Source organism: Haliotis rufescens, unplaced genomic scaffold (genome assembly GCF_023055435.1).
Source record: "Haliotis rufescens isolate VD_foot unplaced genomic scaffold, xgHalRufe1.0.p SCAF_45, whole genome shotgun sequence".
NCBI classification, from domain to species: Eukaryota; Metazoa; Mollusca; class Gastropoda; order Lepetellida; family Haliotidae; genus Haliotis; species Haliotis rufescens.
This window is the reverse complement of record NW_025964168.1, coordinates 720768-748048: the sequence shown is the minus strand read 5'-3', so window position 1 is coordinate 748048 and position 27281 is coordinate 720768. Positions and strand designations below refer to the sequence as shown.

At 40.1% G+C, this 27281-nt stretch overlaps 2 protein-coding genes across 5 annotated transcripts in view; both read left to right on the top strand.

Annotated features, from left to right (window-relative positions):
* LOC124117041 (multiple epidermal growth factor-like domains protein 10) overlaps window positions 1-1771 on the top strand; it is a 28145-nt gene extending 26374 nt beyond the window's left edge. For 3 of the 4 annotated variants that reach the window (XM_048383148.1, XM_048383147.1, XM_048383145.1), the window contains 2 exons: window positions 191-296; window positions 1452-1647. In XM_048383148.1, coding sequence (XP_048239105.1) covers window positions 191-296; window positions 1452-1527 — 182 coding nt within the window. In that variant the 3' untranslated portion in view covers window positions 1528-1647. The other variant, XM_048383146.1, reaches the window with a different exon arrangement.
* Window positions 1772-11017: 9246 nt separating this feature from the next.
* On the top strand, window positions 11018-13325 carry LOC125372649 (acetylcholine receptor subunit delta-like). Its single transcript, XM_048383153.1, has one exon. The coding sequence runs from the start codon at window positions 11190-11192 to the stop codon at window positions 12105-12107; it is 918 nt and encodes a 305-aa protein (XP_048239110.1). The 5' UTR covers window positions 11018-11189; the 3' UTR covers window positions 12108-13325.
* Window positions 13326-27281: the final 13956 nt, after the last annotated feature.

Genomic DNA, 27281 nt, shown 5'->3' with positions numbered 1-27281 from the left:
TATTTTCAAACCAATATGTTTACGTTTTAGGCATTTTTTTAATTTAACGACATTTACAGTGAGCCAAAATGGTCCTCGGTCCTAGGGTCGTCTAGTTTCAAACAAATATTCTGACGCTTCTGAAAATGACAAACGGATACATTATCTCAAGAAAGATCCCCGCCAATCTTTCGAAATGTTTTTGTTCCAGTTGCCAGTCCCAGCCAGTCTGGAATACAACCATGGGGGATAGCACTGGCGGTACTGCTCCCTCTGTTGGCTGTTGTGGGTGCCGGTGTTGCGTTGTGGTGGAAGTGGTGAGTTGTAGCGTTACACTTGTATTTTTTCTAAACGCTCTCGATGAGGTTTGCGGCGCAGAATAGGTCCACAGCATCCACATACTTGTAGTAGGAGTTGAATGCACGGTTGGTTACAGTGTACAACCTGGATGATTGTGTATCGCTATTTTATAAATGTAACGCAAGCGACTGACCAAGCTGTATCCTGTCGGAGTGAGTGAGTATGGTTTTACGCCGCTTTTCGCAATATTCCAGCAATACCGCGGCGGGGGACACCAGAAATACACATTGTACCCATGTCGGGAATCGAACCCGGGTCCTTGGCGTGACAAGCGAACGCTTTAACCACTAGGCTACCCGACCGTCCCCTGTATCCTGTAGGAAGTGTGTTAAATGGGAAACTTTTGCCAGAATCAACTGTGTTTGAGTTGAACTGGGTTTGCAGGCGGACACACCCTACAAGAAAAGTCATTTTGTTCGTCTTTTTTCTCATTCGCAACAATCCATCTTAAGGTATCCTTGATAGTGAATGAATGAGCTGGGTTTTACGCATTATTGAACAGTATTCCAGTTATATCACGGCGTGTCAGCATAATGTGGGAGGAAAGCCTGAAGTGATGAGTGATATTGGGAGTGAGTGAGTTGGGTTTAACGCTGCTTTTAACAGTATTCCAGTTATATCACGGCGTGTCAGCTTAATGTGGGAGGAAAGCCTGAAGAGATGAGTGATATTGGGAGTGAGTGAGTTGGGTTTAACGCTGCTTTTAACAGTATTCCAGTTATATCACGGCGTGTCAGCTTAATGTGGGAGGAAAGCCCGTAGTGATGAGTGATATTGGGAGTGAGTGAGTTGGGTTTTAACGCTGCTTTTAACAGTATTCCAGTTATTATCCCGGCGTGTCAGCTTAATGTAGGGTAAAAGCCTGAAGTGATGATGAAACACACGTGCACGGGTGTGGTGCAGACAAACCTAGAAACATAAGCGGTGCGAAGCTGGATTCGAACCAACAATAATAAGTTTCTGGGACGCAACTGCCCAACAAATTGCGGCGCCTTAGACGCACGGGCCGCCCATGTCCCTTATTCTTGACAGTAAATAGGAAATTATACAGAGACGTGTTTTACGATACAAGGTATTGCTGTAGTAAAGTCATGTCGTCCCTATCTCCACAGCCGGCGTGCTCAGAAGGACCATTCGGACCAAGAGATGGCGAATGTCAGAAGGCCACCACGTCAGAACACTCGCTGATGCTACACAATTCACACCAGGGACATGCAGCGATATGTGTCAAAGGGATATACTGAAGTGACAACACCAGAGACACATGAGATGCACTGGTGAAACAAACTACCCCACCAATACTACTGGGATCAGATATGTGTCAAAGGGATATACTGAAGTGACAACACCAGAGACGTATGTGATGCACTGGTGATACAAACTACCCCACCAACACTACTGGGATCAGATATGTGATAACAAAAACACACTGTTGTGACTGCATCTGCGACAACTCAAAACGATTTTAGCATGAATGAAAGTTGTACCAATATACACCACATCACTGATTTAATTTCAAACAAATCTATGAAAGCACAGATGTAACTGTTCATCAGTTTGCAAAATTCTCGTTGATACACCATGACAACAAAGGTATTATACATACCAATATATTCACATTTTCTGCAAACTGTAAACATTACATACGAGTAAATGATTTGCTCAATTGACCCCGGAAGATGCCGTGTAATGTGGACATTTTCAGTTCTTGATCTGATCTTTATAATTTACCTGGCAGTTTGTGGTACCGAACATGATTTGATAAGAATCAGACTATTCTCAATTCAAATCTCCTATTCTGTATTCTGTACACAATCGTGTGCCCTGTTTGTCGACGTAGACGCGTAAACACGTTGACCTGATGAAAGGAGCCTCGTGTAAATGTTTCCTGAATTATGTATAATCCCTGGACATTCCGGGATTGTGGTAAATGTCTGAACATTCCGGGGATTACGGATAATGTCAGACCATTCCGGAGATTATGGGATGTCTGAACATTCTGGGGATTATGGGTAATGTCTGAACATTCTGGGGATTATGGGTCATGTCTGAACATTCTGGGATTATGGGTCATGTCTGAACATTCTGGGGATTATGGGTAATGCCTGAACATTCCAGGGATTATGGGTAATGTCTGATCATTCCGGGATTATGATTAATGTCTGAATATTTCGAGGATTATGGATAATGTCTGAACATTCCAGGGATTATGGGTAATGTCTGAACATTCAGGGATTATGGGTAATGTCTGAACATTCAGATAAGTATGGTAATGTCTAAACAATCCGGGGATAAAGCGTAATCCCTGAACATTCCCTGGATGAAAAGTGATGCTTAAACATTCCGGGGATTTTTTGCTTTAGTGTCTCAACTTTCCGAGGAGTATTGGTAATGTCTGAACATTGGTGATGTCTGAACATTCAGGGGATTATGGGTAATGTCTAACCTTTCCAGGGATTATGGGTAATATTGTAACCAATACCCAACGCATTATGGGTAGCTGTTATGCAATGTTTGTCACTGTATTGGCACACCAGTAAGATGACATTTGAAGAGAGAATGTTTTATTTCTGAGTATATGTTTAAAGTCATCGGAAAATCATCACATAATTCAGTTTATTCACATATTGTACATGTCATTGTTTTGAATTGATCATGTATTTTTAGATATTCTTTTATACAATGTGTGATAAATGTTAAAGCATATTTTTATGTATGTCTCTATGTTATATATAAATTATGTATTTTATGCCATTATGTGTTGATTGTTTTCGTCTTAACGTCATCGAACGACACAGCTGCTGAAGTTGCCGAAACAATGAAGGAAGTATTGGTTGCAGGTACTGATAAACCATCCCGGTTGTATAAAAGCTATTTACCTTTTTCCATTTTGAGATTGTGTTTGATGTGACATTCACTTCGGTTAAACTCAGCTGACAAAAGGAAATGACACGGACATAATATATCCCCAAAATATGTCTTTAAACAAGAGCGTCAAAACCCATTCCACAGTTATAAAGAAAGTTTGCTAGAAGCAGAGGTCATTATACGATTTCGACTGTATCACAAACATGAGTAATAGGCGAATATGCTTGCTGTAAGAGGCGATAAACGGGATCGGACGGCCAGGCTCGCTGACTTAGTTGATGCATGTCATTGTATTGCATTTGCGTGGGTCGATGCTTATGATGTCAATGACCATTATCGATTATCTACAGACCTCTGTCATATAGCTGTAATTTTGCTGAGTTTGACGTTAAACAAGAAACAAACATAAACATGAGTTTTTGAATGCAAAGGCATGTGTCACCTGAACAAAAACGGGACTAAATGGCCCATGTCAAAATAGGGAATTGCATTGGACATCATATATTATTTTAACTGATACATCATTTATTAAATGTCTGCCTCATGTATACCATAAAACAGTTTTGAAAGCCTTGAAGGCTGTATTGAGGCCTTGAATGTTGTAGCCCCGATCACTATGTTTTCAACAAAAGTCGTATCATGTTTAAGAGTCTTTAAAATGTTCGAAGAAAGAAAATACTGAACCTCCAACGTTGTGAAATGTAGGCAGCAGAGACTGGAGCTGCTGAAATACTGCTCGACATAAAGGGAAGGTAGACTACTATAACGTGGACGTCATCCCTCTTGTCATAGTCTCGTGGATATTTGACACTGTCAATCTTTACCATTTATGCATAGATCTAAATATGAACCTGATGAGACGGTTAAATAGTATAGGATCTACCGAGAGTTAGATAAACCGGTATTCCCAGTTTCGAGTTGGTCTTTCCTACCTATAATCAAATTTAGTGGGAACCTCTCCATCACTTACCACCTTCGAAATTTTTTGCGACATTCGTGACCACCTCGTGTTATTCCGTGACAAGCCGAATAGCGACTCGTGCCCCTCTCCATTCGTCAACACTCGCCCCTTTCCGTAACCTGCAAGAAGACTCCAAGAAAATGGCGATGAGAGGGGCACGAGTCGCTATTGGGCTTGTCCCGGAATAACACGAGTTGGTCACGAATGGCCCATCTCATTGCCATTTTTGCGACCGGGTTCCGTCTTAGCGAAAACGGGCATACCTAACACAATTGCCAACTCGTTGCGTAGTGGTCCACATATATTTCCCCATATATTATATATATTTCACCTGCAATGTATTTTTTTAAGCACATCGGGACATGCGGAATTATACAGTATGATGGAACACATTTAACTGTGTCTTGGGTATATTTTTAGATGCAAGACATATGTAAAATAAAAAAGATATTTCTGAGGAATTCTTTGACGAAGAACTTGAAATCATACGCGCATTCTGATTGGTTTGTCGTATTTTCGCACATAACATTCATCGACAGGTGGACGAGTCTTCTTGCATGTTACGGAAAGGGGCGAGTAGTGACGAATGTTCTTGCGACTGTAACCCGAAAGAAATGTATCCCTACCCAACAGTAAACAAGCGACTTTTTCACGGCATATCGGATTGTTTAAAATGGTTTGCTATTACCATTTAAATTCAGTTCATTTTGTAACACTTACACTTATACAAAAACATGCAAAATGCAAGAAATTTAAACTTGCTGTTGTATCTAATGCATTAACTTTAACAAATGCAAATTAACAAATCGACATCGCCGAGGGCGAGAATGTGTTCACGCGTGTTGACGTAACGTTACAGCAGCTCAGTAAGCCAATATCTAAGTTTTCGAAAATGACCAAGTTGAAGCCAATATTTAAGTTTTCGAAAATGAACAAGTTGAAGCCAATATTTAAGTTTTCGAAAATGAACAAGTTGAAGCTAATATTTAAGTTTTCGAAAATGAACAAGTTCTATATTCCTTTCTTATTCTATATCAGCTCGTGGATTATAGACTGAAAAGACGAACAATTGAAAAGTAGTACCGGCGACCAATGAAAAACCGAGTTCATACAAAGACTATGTAATTTCATAGAGCAAATGCGAACGTGGAGAAACTTTCCTTCGCGGATATGGAACATTTCGATATATTAATGGAAAAATAACACCAAGTTACAGACTGAAAAAAGAAATCCCTTTTCTAGACGTCCACTGTTGAAACCCGAAACTAAACACAGAAATATCAACTATTCGATTTACGTCTCGTCAGTGAGCGAGTGAGTGAGCGGGACAATGTTCGTGTTTTAACCAACAGTGCTTAACATGATGATTATATGATTGTACTTTCCCTCAACTTCAGGGATATTGGAACATTCCCATATATTTCATGGAAAACATAACAGCAGGTTACAGACTGATAACTGAATTTTTCCGGATCAGTATACCGACCGGGACCAATACAAAATGCGAATCAGGTTACCGGGAAAATTCAACTTCAATATTATCCGTAACAGTCTTGACGTCTTCAAGATAGTTGACAGACGTGTTACAATTCAGTTTATCACTGACACTGTGGGGGTCAGTTTTGGTCAGTACAAACCATCTTAACCTTTACACTCCACATGAGTAAGTTGTCCGCAAAACCCTTTCCATATTTTATGCCGACACCAGATCATAAACAGAGTCAAAACTGTAGAGCAAACAGTGGCAACATTAGGCTTTTCCCCAATCAAAAAGTACAAGTGGTGACTGTAAGAGTAATGCCTATGAGCATGTATCTAACGGCAGTGCGTGCAGCTGCAGTGATTGTGACTAGTCATTACTTCCCGATGGTCGTCATTTTGTTAGTCGCCTCTTACGACAAGCAATAGTCGCCTCGTACGGCAAGCAAGGGTTGCTGAAGACTAATATATAATTATTCTCTAGCCGGGTCTTCATGGATCGCATGGAGATAGAGATCGAGTACAGCGAGCTCCCCTTCGACAAAGGTCGTCCCCCACCGCCTCTTCAAAGACGTCTGCTACCGAGACTTTGGACATGGACGTTGAGAGGTGGGAGGAACTCGCCCGCCGACTTCGGGCGATGGAGGCAGGAGCTCAGCCGAAGGTGCTGCAGGAGGCCCCAGAGGACACAAATAGACTCGGTGGAAGAACAGCCAGAATGCAACTCCAGCAGATTCCATTTACAAGTGCAGGGATATATCCAGCCACAACAGGCGCAATCTCATTAAAATCAGATCTAAGTTATCGCTGTCCCTTAACAAAGATCTGAGGACATCTCATTAGGGGTCACGTCAGAACGACCTTTCATCCGACCAATCAGAGCGTCGCTTACCAGATCATGAAGGTAACAGTCGGAATGTGATTTCTCAATCTCATTAAAATCAGATCTAAGTTATCGCTGTCCCTTAACAAAGATCTAAGGACATCCCATTAGGGGTCACGTCAGAACGACCTTTCATCCGACCAATCAGAGCGTCGCTTACCAGATCATGAAGGTAACAGTCGGAATGTGATTTCTCAATCTCATTAAAATCAGATCTAAGTTATCGCTGTCCCTTAACAAAGATCTGAGGACATCACATTACGTGTCACGTCAGAACGACCTTTCGCGAATTTTGACCGACCACTGAAATGACTATTAGTAACAAGAAGTCGACATCAGCCAATTTGAAAGCAGCTTTCTCGACCTTTACGGCACAGAATGTATAGCAGTGCTTCCCACATACTGTGCAATTCCTCCTCCGTTCAATTGTTTATCCCATGGAAGCGAGAGACAGACGATAATATTGACGGAATCAGTCGTGTGGGTCGTAACTGTCGTTCGGAATATCCCGTGTTAACGTTTTTGGAGGTTGCATGATTAGAAAACACATTCCAACTGTCACTTTCATGATCTGGTAAGCGACGCTTTGATTGATCGGATGAAAGGTCGTTCTGACGGGACCCGTAATGTGATGTCCTCAGATCTTTGTTTAGTGATAGCGAGAATTAAGATCTAATTTTAATAAGATTGGTGATTTTTAACAACTGAACCCGTACAATCTACACCATCTATTAGCCATTCCACAATGTTCTTTTGTTCAGGTTTCAGATTTTTAATCGAGAATTTGTTTCGAAGAGTAGTCGCCAATTTGAAATTAGTGCCGTAAAGCAAGAGAAAGATGCCTTCGGATTGGCTAATGTCGACTTCTTGTCAGTCCTTCCATTGGTCAGTCAAAGTTCGCGCAAGGTCGGTCTGACGTGACCCGAAATGGGATGTCCTCAGATCTTTGTTTAGCGGTAGCGAGAACTAAGATCTGATTTTAATTAGATTGCAACAGGCGTCGCTCTGCCAGCTGCAACTTACCTCCTGTTGACCCTGGCAGAAATGCATGGTATCTCGAGATTGGCGGATGCCTACAGATAAAAAAAGACAAACAACTGATCATCGTATACAGAAGTCTATAACAAAGTGTCCAAAAACGTTCACTAATTTTATCTATATAAAGAAAAAAATTGAGCACCTATACAATAAGAAAATAATCTCAAATCAAACACGCACGTACACACGAACGCACAACACAACTAATCACAATGAAATTTATATGCACACACTTTGAAAATGCCTGGCGAATTGTGGGTAAGATAGAGTCGGAGGGAACGTCAATGTCCCAGTGTGGGGTTGCAATGAGACCTTAAAGTGCCAGGCCTAAAACGCGACACCTAGACAAGATCGTATCATTACATTAATTTCACCATGCAATAGGTTCAGATCCGCCCCCGTTATCAATAGAGAATTCCATACAAGAACAGGAAGGCTAATGTCAACATCGACCGTTAAAACAGCCTTAAATCAAGGTGTCCTCTGAAGGGTGTGACAGCTTAGACGGCAAAGATTGCGGTGGCCTAAGCAAAACCAGAGACGGGTTGTGCGCCAATGGCCATGTTTGCAGACGAATCAAGGTTTTGCCTCCTATTGACACATGGCAGAAAACGTTACTGGTGACGTAGCGGCGCGCCGTGTGCCAGGACAACAATTATTGACCATATTCGTGCGAGGATGGTAGTGTCATGGTGTAGGGCGGTATCACTTATGACTGGCGAACTGATTTGGTAATTGTGAAAGGACATTTGAATTGTGCGTCCTGTCGTTCTATTCGCTGGAATTATAGGCAGAAAGTATGAATTACATGGCGACAATGGCAGACCACATGGTGCTCGGGTCGTCACCGATTATCTCCCACGGACATTGCGGACATTGGACTGGCCTCCAAACCCCCTGACATATACCAAACAGAGCATCTGTGGGATGTTATCGTGAGGAGTGAGTACGTCAGAGACCCGACACCCGACACCCGACAAAGTGGCCAAGCTTTGGTAGCTCTTCAGGCGGAATGGCGAGCAATACCAAGGGCAACCAAGTGCAAGTTAATCAACAGTATGCCATCAAGATGTCATGTAGAGCCAAACATGCTGAACACATCAGATATTGATCTGCACAACCGAAATTTTATATTTTACAGACATTAGCGTTATAACACCTTCACTATCATTTCATCAGTGAACCATGAAGATCCGGGTTAGAATAGGTCTTCAGCAACCCACGCTTGCCTTAAAAGGCGACAATGCTTGCCGTAAAAGGCGATTATGCTTGTCGTAAAAGGCGACTAACGGGATCGGGTGGTCAGGCTCGCTGACTTGGTTGATGCATGTCATCGATCCCTATTGCGTGGATCCATGCTCATAATGTCAATCACTGGATTGTCTGGTCCAGACTCGATTATTTACAAACCGCTGGAATATTGCTGAGTGCGGCGTTAAACAACAAACCAACCAACCAACCATTTCATCAGTTAACTTACTTTTTGTCGGTAGTACAGTATATTAAACATCCAGCACCTCATACACAAAACAAATAACATTTCAGCTTCACATATTAATTCATAACCTTACTTAAACTTACCCAAGCTTTTTGATTTGCTTAATGGACCTGTTTAAAGGTTGGTGATTGAAGGGCGGTGTTTCCAGCCACGATAAAGCATCATTCACCTGTGTTAAAACTGAGTTCGTGTCTGATGGAAGCCTGTTTCAAGCTGAATGTAAACACAAGAGGCATTTCGGCTAAACTGGAGATGGAGAATGTGTATGCACACCTCTCGGCGACATGTCACAACGTCAACATAAATCAGGAGGTCTTTTGACAATATACCATGCGCCCATTTGAATGTAAATGTCGACACCGTAATTTCTGCGTTATTCTTTTATCACATTGCACACAGGCCGGAAGTCAGGGTGCTCGCAATCTTGTCCAGCTTACGAATCACGGGTCATATCAACCAACTTCTGTCAACAAAGAGAGTTAATTTTATAAAAGAGATTGAACGACTAACACCAGTAATACACGCACTCCACAATGGGTTCATGGAGATGTAAATACCAGCTATTATAAATTACGAGCTATAATGAGACTATCAGTTATCCAGGCCTGGTTGTCCAGATAAGAACGTGCTGTGTGAAGAATATCACTTAAGGGAGATGCACGTTCGTACCTTGAGCTGCTGAAGGCTGGAAGAACAGAGGTAAATCCTATGAACGAAATTGTACCAAGACCAGATCAAGTCACCCCGCCAGGATACCATGCATGCTATGTCAATTTAGCTTCCCTGTGTGGGACCGTATGAGTGACGCTAGTGTGGTTTTAATGCTATGTAATCAAACATCAGAGAAGCAGCACTACCCGGCTTTGTGGAGTGACGGTACCGTGACGTGGGACTCAAAGTGATGCTGGACAGTGTTTAATACAGCGACATGAGACGCATGGTGGCATATGATTCAGTGTCTTCCGACGTGCAGTGACGTGTCAAAATCTATCTGCCGTACAGTGACTACAACAAAATCACATCCAGTGTACAGTGTCCAAAACAAAATCCCATCTGGTGTACAGTGACTACAACAAAATTCCATCCAGTGTTCAGTGACTACAACAAAATCCAATCCAGTGTACAGTGTCCAAAACAAAATCCCATCTGGTGTACAGTGACTACAACAAAATCACATCCAGTGTACAGTGACAACAACAAAATCACATCCAGTGTTCAGTGACTACAACAACATCACATCCAGTGTACAGTGTCCAAAACAAAATCACATCCAGAGTACAGTGACTTCAACAAAATAACATCTGGTGTACAGTGACTACAAAACAGTCCCATCTAGTGTACAGTGACAACAACAAAAACACATCCAGTGTACAGTGACTACAACAACATCACATCCAGTGTACAGTGACTACAACAAATAACATCTGGTGTACAGTGACTACAATAAAATAACATCTGGCGTACAGTGACTACAACACAATCCCATCTAGTGTACAGTGACAACAACAAAATCACATCCAGTATACAGTGACTACAACAACATCACATCCAGTGTACAGTGACTACAACAAAATAACATCTGGTGTACAGTGACTACAATAAAATAACATCTGGCGTACAGTGACTACAATAAAATAACATCTGGTGTACAGTGACTACAATAAAATAACATCTGGCGTACAGTGACTACAACACAATCCCATCTAGTGTACAGTGACAACAACAAAATCACATCCAGTATACAGTGACTACAACAACATCACATCAAGGGTAAAGTGACTGCAATAAAATCTAGTTTAAAGTACATTGGCATATGATAAAGACCTATCTGACAGTGAAGTGTAGCGTATGCCAATAACGGGACTGCTATGTCCACCGGGGGCGTCGTACTGTGCTGTATCACACTATGGTGTGTTGTATCGGGGCATTCAGAGAAACGAGCGGCTCTGAGCAGGCTACATGATGTCTTGCTTGGGCGAACGAACAAACATATTCCTCCTTTCTTTGACAATAGCTCCACGATTGATGTAAATGTAACGTTTGAGCCGATATCCATCACTGATCTGGATTCGGCAAGCCAGGTCCTGTCTGTACTCGCCTTCTATGAACTTGAGTGGCGTGATATGAACTTAACATGGAATACATCCGAGTACTATGACAATACCTTCATTGAAGTCGAACCTGACAGTGTGTGGACCCCCAATGTATTTTTGGCGAACGGCATTGATAGTCCGGTGCCAGTCGCCAGGCAAAATATTCTTGTAACATGGCAAGGTTTTGTGACGTGGCAACTCCCAGGTACTTTCCGCACATCGTGTAAAATAGACGTGTTAAAATACCCTTTCGATAACCAAACGTGCAGCGTCAACTTCATGCCGACATTCGGATACAAAATAAATCTAAAAATAAAAAGAGCAAATTTACAAAGTTATAGTGACATTACCATTCAGAATGGGGAGTGGAATTATCTACAGATGAATTGCTATCATGTGTCGATACAGGGAACAGGCGTGAAGTCAACCGTGTTTACAATAACATTAGAAAGAAAGTCGACCTACTACATCATCAACATCATCTTTCCTATGGCGCTGATGTCCATCCTGAACCCCTGTGTGTTCCTAATCCCCGCCCGATCGGGGGAGAAGCTTGGCTTCCTGATGGCTGTGTTTGTTTCCCACGCTGTTTTCCTCAACCTCATTCAACAGACCATGCCCCCCACCTCCGACTCCTTGTCCTTGCTGGCCCTGTTCCTGGTTCTACTGGAGACGCAGGGCTTCCTCACCATCCTCGCGTCCATCGTTGTCCTCGGCGTACATCACCGGAAGGAGCAGGCTGATGAAAAGGCAGCAAAGGCGAAGAAAGGAGAAGAACACGTCAACACGAATGGGACTGATTTGGTTGAAGTGAGACATGGAAGGCGATTCTTGGGGAGATACAGGTGTTGCTCACTTGAGAGAGCTTTGGATGGAGTGTTCTTTGTATTGTCGTTGGCAATATCTGTTTGTGGTTGTGTTACATGGTTGATTGTGCTATATGGTTGATTGTGAGTGAGAGAGGAACGGGGCGAGGTGGAGGTGCTTTCCTTGGTATGATTGCACAGGAGCTAGTTGTAGACAAGCAAGACCCCATTACACACAACAGCCAAAGCTATTAACCTTAGCCACTGAGGTTAGAATTAAGGTTACCTTCGTCTGAAGTATTGCCTATGACATCTTGCGCTGAAGCCATTACTTGTATGCTGTCGGAGGCACGACAGTATAGGTTTTCTTTGCCTATTTCTAACGCAGTTTAAGAGTGCCGATTAACATCAGATGTTTCGTTTGATTGTTTGTTGTTTAACGCCCCACTCAGCAATATTCAACCTATATGACGGCGGTCTGTAAATAATCTCATCCTACTTATACTTCCTTACACCCTTAGCGGATGCCGTTTCCATCGAGGACAAAAGTGCCACCCTCCAAGACGAGGTACATAAGTGTCTCTTCACAGAAAGTTTTAAAAATCGCAATGTAGTTTTATTCTAAGGTTTCACTCAAATTATTGTTTTTCATGCAACCTGTCATAAGGTGGCTAGCTTTTTCAGGACGCATGCCTCTGAAATTATGCGCAGATTAAAATTGTCTACTCGGATATTTCATAATTGAAACTGAAATTGCCCCGTCCCCGTTGTACAATGAACGTCACTAAATATATATATTCACAATGTACTAAAGATATAGACGCAATCTCATCCTACTTATACTTCCTTCCACCCTTCAGTTGTTAATTCTAATCAGACATTAGAAGTACATTCACTGTCATGAATACAAGTTAAATCTTCAACCTATTTTAAGAATTTGCGGATGCCGTTTCCATCGAAGACAAAAGTACCACCCTTCAAGACGAGGTACATAAGTGTCTCTTCACAGGAAGTTTTAAAAATGCAATGCACATGCCTCTGAAATTATGTGCAGATTGAAATAGCGTACTCGGATATTTTTATAATTGAAACTGAAATTGCCCCGTCCTTTAATAACATTGTAGATTAAACAACCCACATACTCATATGATAGAAGGTATACTTTTTCTGACTAATAACAATAAACAAATGAAGTAATATAATATTATGTATTCTTTAACTTATACTCCATACATATGTTTTTTAAACTACTACTTGGAGCTGATTACCCATGTCACATACGTGGTGACAGACGCTTTTATTGTCTTGAGTGTGTATTAATTGTTCAAGTCAATTTCTTTGCAAGCTTATTGTTCAGCAAGTAAACGTTCCTCCTCAAATGAAATTTTGTTATTTTTATTGACTGCCTAACACCGAGTCTGGTTACAGAGTAGAATTATCATCACATTAACTGGACATTTTCATCCATTGGTTTCAGCGAATTGGTGGTCCAGTCGTCTATGGCGCCGTAATTCGCTGTGCAGATTTGCGACCCTTGGGCATGCCAAACCTTTAAACGTGGGTTCGAATCCCAGTTCATCCCGAATATGTTTCTAGGTTTGTCAGCACCATACCTATGCTCGTTGGCTTTCATCAAGGTACTAAACGTCTAAGACCTGCATCACTTCGGGCTTTCCTCCCAGATGTAACTGAAATACTGTTCAAAACGGCGTTAAACCCAACTCATATACTCAATTTATGAAATGAGTGATTTAAGATTATTCGTCTCAACACCTTTCCTCAATTACGTAAGGACGTACGTGAAAATACATTACCGGGACAACAAGGCACTAGCAGCGAAAAGTTTGTTTGGCTTCGCCAGCCTCGCATTGCAAGCTATATATTGAGTGAAAGATCCCTCTATACATTGTATGGAAGACCTCAAAATGCCAATGGTGTACACGTGAATTAAGTTGTACTTCTCCATTACACAAGTCAACGGTCAACCTGGTGAACGGATACCACAGTGACTAGGTAACTGACCGAATGATATTGTCAATGTTATCAGGGATTGTGCTATACAGAGATACCATAACTACAACACCTACATTTTATGACAGATAATATTGCTCTGATGGCACACGATTACAGGACACACCGGAGAGAAAACGGTATTGCTAAAAAATGTCCCGTCAAAGCATGTACTTTACAATACATGACTTTCTGGAAGACAACCCTGGTGTAAGACATGGATTAAAGGAGACCCAATCCGAAAGCCAGATTGCAATTCTGTGAGATGGTTTTCAATTAATATTACTGGAATCACATTCAAAATAGTTAGGCTTCATTCAATCAGCGGTTTCGGAGAATATTGCGTAAATTAAAAAGAAGTTTATGATAGTGAAGCGACGAAAAATACGCAATAATTACACTTCACATAAAACATAATTACCATGGATCAATTTTAATATGATACATGAACATATAGAGATACGTGTAGCTCATTAGGCCCTGTCAACAACCGAATATAGACATTACAACCTAAGAACGCAGGGGAGCACGATAGAATATCGGGAATAGATTACATTGAACATGACACCTGACTATGGATCTGATGGAGCCACTATGGTATGTTATTTATTCAAATTTTCCAATAAAACAAAGGAGTCGTTTTCATAATTTGTAAGATATTGCATCCCATCTTTCAACGCAAAAAATAATGTTATCAAACACAAACACATCATATCAACTGAATAAGCTTTATATTTGAACGAAAAAAACTATTTCACAGGTTAACATGTCGGTTTTACGACGAAAAAATTTTCAAACAATATGCTGTTGTTGAAGAATGTCTAGATATGGGTAACTCACAAAAAAGCACATAAACATCACTGAAATGGGATTTTCCATATCCACCTTCATCCAGAGGTGTCTCTTGAACATCCTGCATCATGGATTGCCCGAGATTCACTGGTGTCAGAGGTGCTTCCAAACTGTCCAGAGGTAAAGATGTCTCTTGAACATCCTGCATTCATGGATTTGTTAGGATTCACTGGCGTCATAGGTGTTTCCAAATTGTCCAGAACTGAAGATGTCTCTTGAACATCCTGCTCCAATCACTGGTGTCATAGGTGCTAAACTGTCCAGAGATGAATATGCTTCTGGAGTGACATCTCCCCTTTTGCCGGTAATACCCATCTTTGATTCTTTGCACAAAAGACAAATATATGATTGAAAACATAACATTTAAAGAAAATTACACAACCCTTGTCACTTTAGTTGCAAAAACATGTGTTAACTGAATGGAGAAACTATTATGTTGACAATTACATCAAAGCCATCTGTCTTCTGAAATATTACAAGGAAAACATAAACAATATTCAAAGACGTCAAACTGAATTAATTTGGTTTCAAGATACCTTATCACTAATCTTACAATACCCTATGTCACTATTGAAAACATAAACTTATCTATAAACTGTTTGTCAAAACCCTTGGCAAGCCTCGGAATTTTTCCCCTTTTATCAACTCGTGTTGATATATTTGACATCAAAAGACACTCGGGTGTGATTCTCTATTGATCACTTATCTTAAAATAATCTATGTCACTATTTGTCAAAACCCTTATTACCCTTTGTCACTACTGTTACAGAACCACTAAACACATAATATTGGCGAAAATATGTCTACCAATCTTTCAGTTCAAGTCAATTTTGTAAAACTTGAAGAGATGTTTTATAAAAATTTAAAACACGTATTAAAATTAAGTAACACTAAGTTACAACATATTCTTTCAGGTTTTACAATCCCTAGTCACTACTGTTACAATTCAGTGTCACCACAGTTACAACATATGCACTTCGAGTAAAACTGTTGGTATTTCAATGAAATTGGTATCAGTTTTTGTGAAACCGTTTTTACTGAAAAAATGCACTTTGAAAGTAATTCTCTGCAATTGTAAAACTTAATCCCTAAACCATTTTCCTACAACATTAAATCAGTTGTCACTACTGTTACATTTTGTGTCCCCACTGTTACAAAACAACTAAAACGTATGAGATGAACACTTATGTCAATCAGTTCAAAAAAATCTGTCAAGCAATGTCAAACTTACATATATTATTATTGTTTCAAACAGCTAAGAATATTAGCTAACACTTTTATTTATGCACTTTAGTCAAAATGTGTTACAATCGCTAAATCCCCAGACACTGCTGTTACAATTAAGTGTCCCTACTGTTACAAGTATTTAAAATACTCATTACTGTTGCAATCACAGATGTGATTCTGCTAATTTTGAAAATAAACTTAATTGAAACAAAGTATATTAGTTTGAGTGGTGATGTAAGTAAAGCAGAATCTGTATTGAGATTCATTTCAGTCTCAACTGTTACCATCCTTCGTCACTACTGTTACCATCCTTCGTCACTACTGTTAGGATCCTTCGTCACTACTGTTACATATACTTGCCGTGTTGTCTGTTTTCTGGCCATGCATGTGTGCATTTTTCAGAACTTTCAAGCAAAATCATTGTATTCATTATAATAATTATTTGTACAAACAGCTATGAATTATTCTTTCAGTTTTCCTGCAGAATACTAGTTCAACTGACGATATGTCCCCACTGTTACAATGTCTCTCCACACTGTTACATTATAACACAAATGACATTGTAACAGTAGTGACCGGAACATTAGTGACAAATCACTGAACTTTCATTTCTAAAATAATGATTGGTCCATAAGGATCATAACGCACATGCTTCCCAAACTATGCACAAAAGCCCAGTGACATAACAAAACATGAAATATGAAAAACGACTTAACTTATGTGTTGTAATTTATTTATTTCTGCAGTCTCCCAAAAACAGGTACAGCCATGTTGACATCCAAAAAGCAAGGCTTTGGAACAGGAAGTAGTTTAAGCAGTCAGCAAGGGAGACGCCATTTATTCGATTTTTTTAGTTCTGATAACAGTAGTGACATGTAACCTTGTGACAAGCATAAAAAAGGAAATAAATAAAATATTTTTCATTCAAAAATATTTAAATTATATTGTTATACTTAATATAAGATAATCTTTATAGTATAGATATATGCAAAAATGTCTGACAAAAACTTATTTTGGATTAAAATTGAATATCATGAAGTTGGGCCTTCAGGCTTGTGGCAAGCCAAAATGGGCAAAATTTGACCCTTCAAAGTAATTTTTTGGCGCTTAACTATAATTTATAGCTATTTTTTATATGGTAATACGTGCAGACATATACAAGATACAATTTAAGATTAAAACACATTTTTAGAATAACAAAGAAATCGTACAAATTTGGGAAATGATTCAATATATACATTTATAAGGAGAAAGGTAAGATATATGATCCGAATTTATCTTGCCTAATTACAATCTTAAATTGTTCAGGAAAGAAATGTAATACCTTTGCACAATTATTGTGGCTTACCAGATACATTGCTTGCACCTTAAAATTAAAATTAGAAATGGGTGCCTCAACTAGGATAAACCAGGATATAATACCATTCCTGGGAAAGCACTGACGACATTTATAGCGTTTTGCCCACTGCCTAAATTAACCTCTTGGTACATGTAGATGGATTGACGTCAGCAAAGAAATAGAATATATACATTATTAGTATAGTGAGTAAGAATATTGCTTCATCGATACATGTCACCCTGATCGCAATACCCGTCATGATATTGTTGGAATATTGCTAAAAGCGGCATGAAACAATATTCACTTACTGGTCATAATGAAAATGAAATGTTTGTGGCTTAAACAGAATACGAAAAATCTGAAATACGATATGCATGGCTGTATTAACATGTGCCCGCATTTACAGAATATGGACATTTGTGGTAGCTGCTAGTGGCACGAATAAAACTTGTGCATGCGTTTTAAATGAAGTTTTATTTCGATTTTGCCATCAACTGTTACGGTATGTTTAACTCACTCAACCCTTGCTTGGACGAGTACATAGAACTGTATTTGAAAATACATATGTGTAGAGAGGCAAATTTTATATCTTTCAATATAAGCTCTCGACACCTGTCAATTGAGCGACAGGACCAACAAATCTGAAAGTCCATTGTGTTCGACAATTTTACACCCGTCCGACAAAGTGATAGATATTTTAAACAGATATTCGACAATGTCACTCAGAAACATCAGTATCCCCGGAAATGTAACATGATTCATTACTGGAAAAACACAGATTTTGTTTCATTATGCCCATACATGTGGATCACTAATTCGTGAGTGAGTTTGATTTTAAGCCGCATTTAGCAATATTCCAACAATATCACGGCGGGGGACACCAGAAATGGGCTTCACACATTGTACCCATGTCGGGAATCGAACGCGGGTCATTTTAACCACTACCCGACCACCCCCGTCCATCTTGTATGGGGCTAGGTTAACTCTGGCGATAGATTAATTCAGTCGGGATGAAAGGTTATATCGCCTTTAAAGATGTATCGAGTTAATGAAGAGGTAGCAAAAGAAGGTAGTTAATGAAGAGGTAGTAAGTCTACTGACGACTGTTCAAATATGACATACAAATCGATGTAAAAGCATCATTATCTTTACCACGGCTAAGAGCTACATGTATATATCTACTGCTATACTAAAACATCGGGATTCCAGACGACCTAGGCTGACACTTCAACTGCCTTTCTACGGTAACTGGGGTATCATTGGGTGTGGACAGCACCCGCAACTCATTCCTACACTTCACCATGAATGCGGAAGGTTATACTTTCCCCACTACTCGGAACATCTTGATCAGCAAAATACACCCCTATATCTACTGACCACATTCTTCACAGGGAAAGTCCAGCATGTCACAGCTTTCTCAGAATGGAGCCCACGTGACCACGGACAGATGTAGTGTGTAACCCATGTCCAGGCACCTTGGTCGTCTTGGTATAACCTACTACAATAGTTGAAGGGCACGGTTATATCAAATCGTAGCCACCGTGACTAGAATATTTCGAACTAACAGGGTGTCTTCGATATTAGACCATATTGCAGAATTCTACCGGGACCATAACTCTGTATCAACTTAAATGTTATATTATCGAGTAAATGAAGATCGAATTAACACGATGAAGGAAGTTCAACCTCAATAGCCATATCTTCCAGTAAAAGTTGAGACACAAAAATTGTGTTATGCATCTTGTCAAAAATGACTCGGCCTTTAAATCTTTTCCCTTTTGAGAGAGTCACGCTTTTGGTGTCCTGAAAAGCCTACAACAAATATTGCTTATGGAAACATTGTTTGAAACAGGTATTATTATGTATAAACCAAATAATAAGTTACACGGAGATGATTTACCATTTCTAAAGGCCTTATCAGTGCGTGCTACTGACACTCAGGGTATATTAAGGTACAGAAACAAGCGTTGTACAAAACAAAAGGATCGCCTATATATTTCTTTTTGAAGTAGACGGGACATTGCATATCATATATTGCTGTGACATAGATATATATATTGTCATATGGTATGCATTAAATAAACTATATATCCCCGATGCTTTGTTTGCTTTTCTACAAAGTGTTTCTGAATAACTACTTGGAAACACTGGACACAAAAAATTGCGAAATTATGCGATAAGGCTACGAAATCGATTGATGATTACACCTGTCACTGACAGGTCAGGAATCATCTGATCACGACAAACAACATGTGATCATGGTCTGATATGTTATTAACAAACCAAACTTGTATCTCGGGGCACGCAGTAGGCAAGCAGACTAGGACACCTTGAAGAAACATTCTAGTGGTTAAGGGAGTAGTAACTCACAGTGAGCAAGTCTATCCTGTTCCAACTGTGTAGACATAGATTGACTGAAGTGTAGTTACTTTATATGAGTAACAAACCGTGTGTTGTGTTAATTCCTGTATGGTGTGCGACAGTATTGATTATTGATTGTTTGTTGTTTAACGCCACACTCAGCAATATTTCAGCTATATGACGGCGGTCTGTAAATAATCGAGTCTGGACCAGACAATCCAGTGACTTACTTGATGAGCATCGATCCACCCAACTGGAATACGATGAAATGCATCAACAAGTCAGCGAGCCTGACCACCCGATCCCGTTAGTCACCTCTTACAAGCATACTCGCCTTTTACGGCAAGCATGGGTTGCTCAAGACCTAATCTACCCCGGATTTTCACGGGTCTGTGCGACGGTACATAAACAACAGGGGAGGTAATTAGGAGGTACAGTCCTCAGACCAATTGGTTCTGCACTTAGAGAGCCGATTCCCGTTGCCGTGAGCGTCTCGGATGCACAATTCCCACAGGGAATGGCAACACACAGGCAGCTGCTGATGGTGGAACCCCAAACCCAGGGACAACATAGTGGAATATGCGGTTTTCTCTTGAACTTCACGCCCCACATCTTATTTTTCCTAATGTCGTTCCGAGAGTAGCATCCCTTTTCCTGCTCGATCTATCTGTGGGCAAGATTTCACTCAAGTCCACCACCCTTCAGCCAGCTATCAGAATCACAACGAAACAGGCCATTTTCCCAATGAGCTGAGCAAACCTTTGATCTTACTTATTTAAAGTCATGTAAGTCATCGGCTCTCATGTTTCTATGTTGCAAACAGCTCAAATGTAGTGGCTTGCAGAAGCAATATCTAAAAGTGGAACAGGTATAGGATTCTTGTCATTTTACATTCGTGACATCTCGTGTTATTCCGGGACAAGCCGAATAGCGACTCGTGCCCCTCTCATGGCCATTTTTGCAACCGGGTTCCCTCTTAGCGCAGACGGGCATACCTAAAACAATTGTCAACTCGTTGCGTGATGGTTCACAGTTATTTCCCCATATTATATATATGGGTCTGAGTATATATATATGTCAGATGCAATTTAAAGCACATCGAGACATGCGGAATTATACAGTATGATTGAACACATTTAACTGTGTCTTGGGTATATTTTTAGATGCAAGGCATATGTAAAATCAAAACTTATTTCTGAGGGATTCTTTGACGAAGAACTTAAAATCATACGCGCATTCTGATTGGTTTGTCATATTTTCGCACATAACATTCATCGATAGGGGGACGAGTCTTCTTGCAAGCTATACAAAGGGGCGAGTGGTGACCAATGGTCATTATAGTGAAGTTAGTTTCATCCATTGTGGATTTAGGCGCTTCCATTAGTATTCTCTCTCTTGGCGTATTCAAAGAGTTCCCCTATCAAAAGTCGGATGTGTCATCTCTAAAAGGGATGTCATATCTAGTGCCAGTTTTAGGACACGTTTTGTTTCCCATCACTATTGGTGAATTTCAAGAATAGCGACTTTTTCAGAAATGTTTTATAGGTTTCGATTTTCGGATACAGGAAGCTGCAGTATTGAATTATCAATGTTATACTTTTTAATTTGGTACAGCATATGTTCTTCACAATCAAGGACCACAGAGACAGAACAAATTCTTGTTAGCCAACTGACAGAAGTCACAATTCCTCCCCAATCTAAATTATGACATGATTTCACTGTTGAGTATCGACCGGGCCAGAACCTATGTAATGCTGAATTGTTCTCACGTTTGCCGTAGCCAGAGTATCCACCGGAATTCGATGATGCACTTAGTGAGCGTGCTTGCTTTGTTCGCTGATAAGAACTGTGCAAACAATAATCTCACTCAGTCGGACGACGATGGCAAACAGATATCGATTTTTATTGCGCCAGATATCCCCTCGGAGTTGTATGATGACAGCACTGTTATTGACATGTTCTCGCATATTGTGATCCACGCGACACACAGCGGCATTTGCTAACTTACCTCAATAATTCTGCGTGGAAAAAGTCTGTAATGAGGTAAAGATACCCGCCACACGTTGTTGAATGTTACAAAAGTACATACAATTTTATAGACTTTCCTTTGTCAGTTTGGACAATGTAAAAGAAAGTACTTGTCGGGGAAAGGCAAAATCACCAAACGATTAAGTTATGTGATACAGGACATAACAGTTACAGTAGCAGGGTGTGTTTTAACAAAGCGATCGATTGAGAACGTTAGAAATGTCGATATGGGAGTGACGGTAGCTCGATTAACGACAGGTTAAAATGGTAAACAGGTAAGGAAAAGAATAACAAGTCGTGTAAGAACAGACGGAAACGGATGGAGCGGTCCACGTGCAGTCCCGGGGTTCGTGAGTTCCTGGTGGAATTCTGTACGCTGTGTATCAGACTTACATCAAGGACTATCGAAGATGAAGTTGACTTTTCTTAGAAGTTGACGGATGACAAAGTACAATTATATTATTAATATAGTGTTACTGTTAATCTTTCATCCCCATATATAATTATGTACCATGTTCATTATACAGCCTTGCTTGACAACGGTATAAGGATTTATACCGAAACCTCGGTATTACAGTATATAATGAAGAAGTTGTTACCCATATTGTTTTGTCTACTTTGTGTTGACTTGTTTCTCCGAGTGTCATATGACAGTTAATATAATGAATGTTAACTGAGACGTTGGAGACAGTCCCACACCTAACATCGCCTCTAATCCAGCAGTACATATCTGCTTTAAGTGACAACTGAAAAAAATACCTATGGATATTTGTCGGATGGTTTCTGTGACCAAAACGCAAATATAAATAGAATCGACAAAACCATTGAATTTCTCATAATTAGAAGAAACCTCCACAAAACAGAGTGAGTCCATTGTAAGATTCCGACTACATCATGTAAGCATGTGTTTATGAATCACTATCACATATTAATGATGCCAGGTGTTAACAAGATGGCAACACAAAGAATGATGCACTTCGTCACATTTCTGAACATACGAAGAGTTTGAGCTCTACAGTAATTGAGTCTTTTTAGAAGCGCCGTTGACGGTTGCTACTGGTTTTCAATGGTGCCATCCCCAGAGTAGAGCACTGGTAGAGTTTACTGGTAAATGAAGTACCGTTATCTGTCAATAACGCAATGGGGGTACCAAGGACACAGACGTATTTTATGTAAAATGTTTTAACATGAAAAAACATGCTCCACCACGTGAAGTAACATGGTTACGGACAAGTATACCAATTACTATCTTTGGTAGTCGACATGGGACTAGACTAACATATAGTCTCTGAAATGAACATATCGTACAGAAAAAAACCAGTTGTTCAGTTATCTTAAAAAAATATAATGAAAAGGGAGCCCAGTGATTCTCTTCCTTCCTGATACTGCAGTACTCTAGACTTGCCAAACATTATAGGCTGTAGTTGATATATTTGTATCAGGGTCTGTAAGACAGACTAACATGGGTCCTAAATCCAATTTTACTCGATCAAGTAATTTACCAGGTACCTATATTGGGATTGATGGTTGTAATAATTAAATTTTCGATGTGTTCATGGAAATTCCTGCATTCTGATTAGCTGAATTGGTCACGTGTTATTGCATTCATTTCCCAATGAATGTAAAAAATTAAGCCACGCCCACCGCGGCGCACTACTTTTATTACTGCGGAATGTCGGGGAATCCCAATATTACAGTCGAGGGAATTCCCTTTCTGCAGACGTGTATCGTCATGCACAGGACATTTAGCGACTTTCATGCATATTCATTTTCCAAACAACCGTTTGAAACCGAAAACGAATGAAACAGCAAACGTGCAGGCTCTCTCGACTGTTTTTTCCCCGCTCGTCTCGGTTCAACTTTCATGTCTTCGGGTTTCATTTCTAACTAGCATTTCTCTAACTGTGTTTTACCGTAATCAGGGAAGTAATGTTTGAATCACGCAGTAAATGACCATGTTATTTGAAACAGCCGCCTTCTCTCGGTCGACATATTTCTTCCGGTTCGTTACAGTCTGACTGTTGCAGTTCTTTTTTGCCTCTTGCCTTAATTGACAGGTCTAATGAACATTGTTTTAATCCCACTCTCCGTTGATTGGCTACTGACTGTGTAGGCGTGTCAAGTTATGTGCATAAATTAAACGATCACCTGATACATGTCACGCCACTGTATATATTCCTACACCTGGAATGTTTATCAACGTCGTCATTTTTGTCTGTTTTGATATATGCAACTGTTTTGGGTTAAACTATTGTAGATAAAACATGTTTAACGTTGTCGAATTTAATTATAAGCATTGACTGTATATTTTTTTCGGTTCATTGAGGTATGAATCGAAAAACCGATGTGCAAACTTTTGTAAGAATCCGCTACGCGGATTCATACAGTTTGCACATCGGTTTTTCGATTCATACCTCAATGAACCGAAAAAAATACACAGTCAATCCTTAAATGAAACATTTTGTCTGTGACCAGTGGAGCCAAACTAACATACATGTATTCCTTTTTCAGAACGCACAAAAGTTTCAAGAGTAAACGCTAGAAAGCATGAGTGATCGTGAGTGAGTATGATGTTACTCCGCTTTTAGCACCATAGTCCACCCATATCGCAGCGGGGGGCACCAGAAATGGGCTTCACACATTGTACCCATGTGGGGAATCGAACACGGGCTGTCGGCAGAATAGCTAGTCTCAATTACCCGACGAAACAGAAAGCATTAGGCGTGAAAAGCTAAATAGCGGTGACAATTATGTAAATGGGTCACTGAAAATCTGTGATAACACCAGGTGTTCGCGTAAAGGTCTGGGGAAAACATTGTCTTTCGGAAAAAATAAAGCTGCCAAACTCTATCGAACACATTTTTATTTGGCATAACCCCAGAAGTACTTCTCTCTTTATTGACTTCTTTTTTAATTTGGCCAAAATGGTAGCAATGAATAAATAATATGCTCAATGAATAATGCTTTCATTCGTTCTTTCGTCATACACTGTGGTGTGGGAAGACTAGTGATTTTATAGGCGCTTTCCGCGCTACATGAATTACTATGAAGTTGCAGCTGAAGTATTACTAAAAGCAAACCTTGATGCAAAGAATATTTTAATCTTTAGTCTTGTGCAGTGTCAAATTAATAAGAATATTCAAATGTTGATGTAAGATAGTTGGACGCCCACTCCTTACTTACGTTAAGTCTTATTACGTGAATTATGAAGCAAAATACAATGTATATTATAAATAGCATCCGCCCTACATGATGAATGTCATGTCTTACCTTCGGGCTGCCGCCTCCTGGCACCATTACCAAGAACTAACAAAGCCTCCACATATGTGATCCGCCATATCTTTCGACTTAAGATAATGGAATTTGTATTTAACAAAAAGGTGGTGTATATTAATTGATATTTACTCAGTAAACGACAGTTGGGATAAACAGGATGTGATTCATGTTAGAAATGTATTTTGTGTATGTTGTTTTGCCGTAGATGTGAAGATGAAAAGGGAAAATGCAATAATGTATCTTTCATTCTTCATTGTGATAAAGACATAAACAATAATAACATTGCTTTTGACACTTCACAGATCAGAGACACTTAGACCAGGCCCGAGTGAGTAATTGGTTTTACCTTTCCTCACTGAAGAAAATGTGTAGATCATAAACACGTTCCTTATCCCATTATTTTGACGTGTTTAGGTCTAAACATGTTTAGATACCTTACATGTGAATTCGAGTCGTATTCAATCATCAAAGGGCTATCATTTGAACTAGCAATGGCTTTAGCACTCTTGTATATAAAGTCAGAAATACACATTACTCCATGATCAATCCTCCACTTGTCACTGTGGAAGAGTATGGTGATACACCGACTCTTCACACAGGAACTCGTTATTGGTCAGTAAATAAAATATATACCCCCTGTTACATAGGTGTACCGCCAGTGTTCCACAGTGACATGTATACAAGTGGAGGATTGATCATAGTGTAATGCGTATTTCTGACTCTATGTACAAGAGTGCTAAAGCCATTAGTTCAAATGATATCGCTTTGATGTCCCTTCACATAGGGGGTACATATTTATTTACTGAGCAATAACGAGTTCCCGCGAAGCTTCAGTGAATCTTTACAACCCAAGCAGATTGTTGAAAGCGGCGTAGGACCCTAATTCACTTTAACCATGTATGTCACACCTTAAAAAATGTAAAAAGGTTATACAATAGGGCCAAATAAAATGTTTAATTAAATTCTTTCGCACTTACCTTATCGTTATTTTCAACGTTCTTTTAACTCACAGCAGGGCAAGAAATCACGTCGAAAACTCTTTTCTCATGGAAGGCATTCCATAATGCCACAAAGTTTCCCAAAGAATATTAATTGTAGCGCGTAAATATAATAAAACATGAATGATAAGTGTCTTTGGGAAGAATTTGACATGCACAGGTGCCGTTGTTGGATGTACGTCACGTCTGCTTCCTCTCATGGTGTCTGGGATTAACGCGCAACAAAAACTCGTGCAACGGAAGTGGGCACTGATTTGTTTAATTCGTAACCACTACATCACGTGACAATTCTGGCGAACACCTGCGTGAAATATACAAGGCTTCAAACCTGATTTGACATGTGTTTGTATAAACAGACGGAAACGACGATAGGGCGTGGGTTCAATTCCCACAAGCGGACAATGTGTGACACACATTCTTTGTGTCCATCTCCATTCACTTAAAAAGAAACTATGATCCACGACCATCTCCGTGGACAATATTCGTAGATGGCACATATTAGGGGCACTGAGTGAAGAGAGAATAGCACACATATAGTCTACAGTACAACGCAAGGGTCGGTGACCTTGACACGACAGGTAGAATGCATGGGTTCAATGTGTCCAATTCCGAAAATCCGATTGTAATTCTGTGAGCAATTTTACAGATGACCTGTTGGTATCTTACCGAATATAACACGTCAACGCCATAGTCTGTTTGTTTGTTGTTTAACGCCGCACTCGGCAATATTCCAGCTATATGACGGCGGTCTGTAAATAATCGAGTCTGAACCGGACTATCCAGTGGTTGACAGCATGAGCATCGATCCACGCAATTGGGATCGATGACATGCATCAACCAAGTCAGCGAACCTGACCACCCGACACCGTTAGTCGCCCTTTACGACAAGCATAGTCGCCTTTTACGGCAAGTATGGATTGCTAAAGACCTATTCTACCCAGGAATCTTCACGGGTTGTCAACGCCATAGAGTAACCAGTGTCGATTATCCACAAAACAGATTCCAGTGGGCGTAAAAAATGGCAAAATAGCGGTGGAAAATGTATCAACGGTTAACTGAAAATCAGTAATGACACCGGGTGTTCGCGAAGAAAACATCTCAGCTTCATGAACTGTGTGTGTGTGCGTGCGTGCGTGCGTGCGTGCGTGCGTGTGTGACCTTGAAATGCCATGGTGGGACAAAAAAAACGCCCCAGTTATAAAATGCAATAACGATACATGCAAAA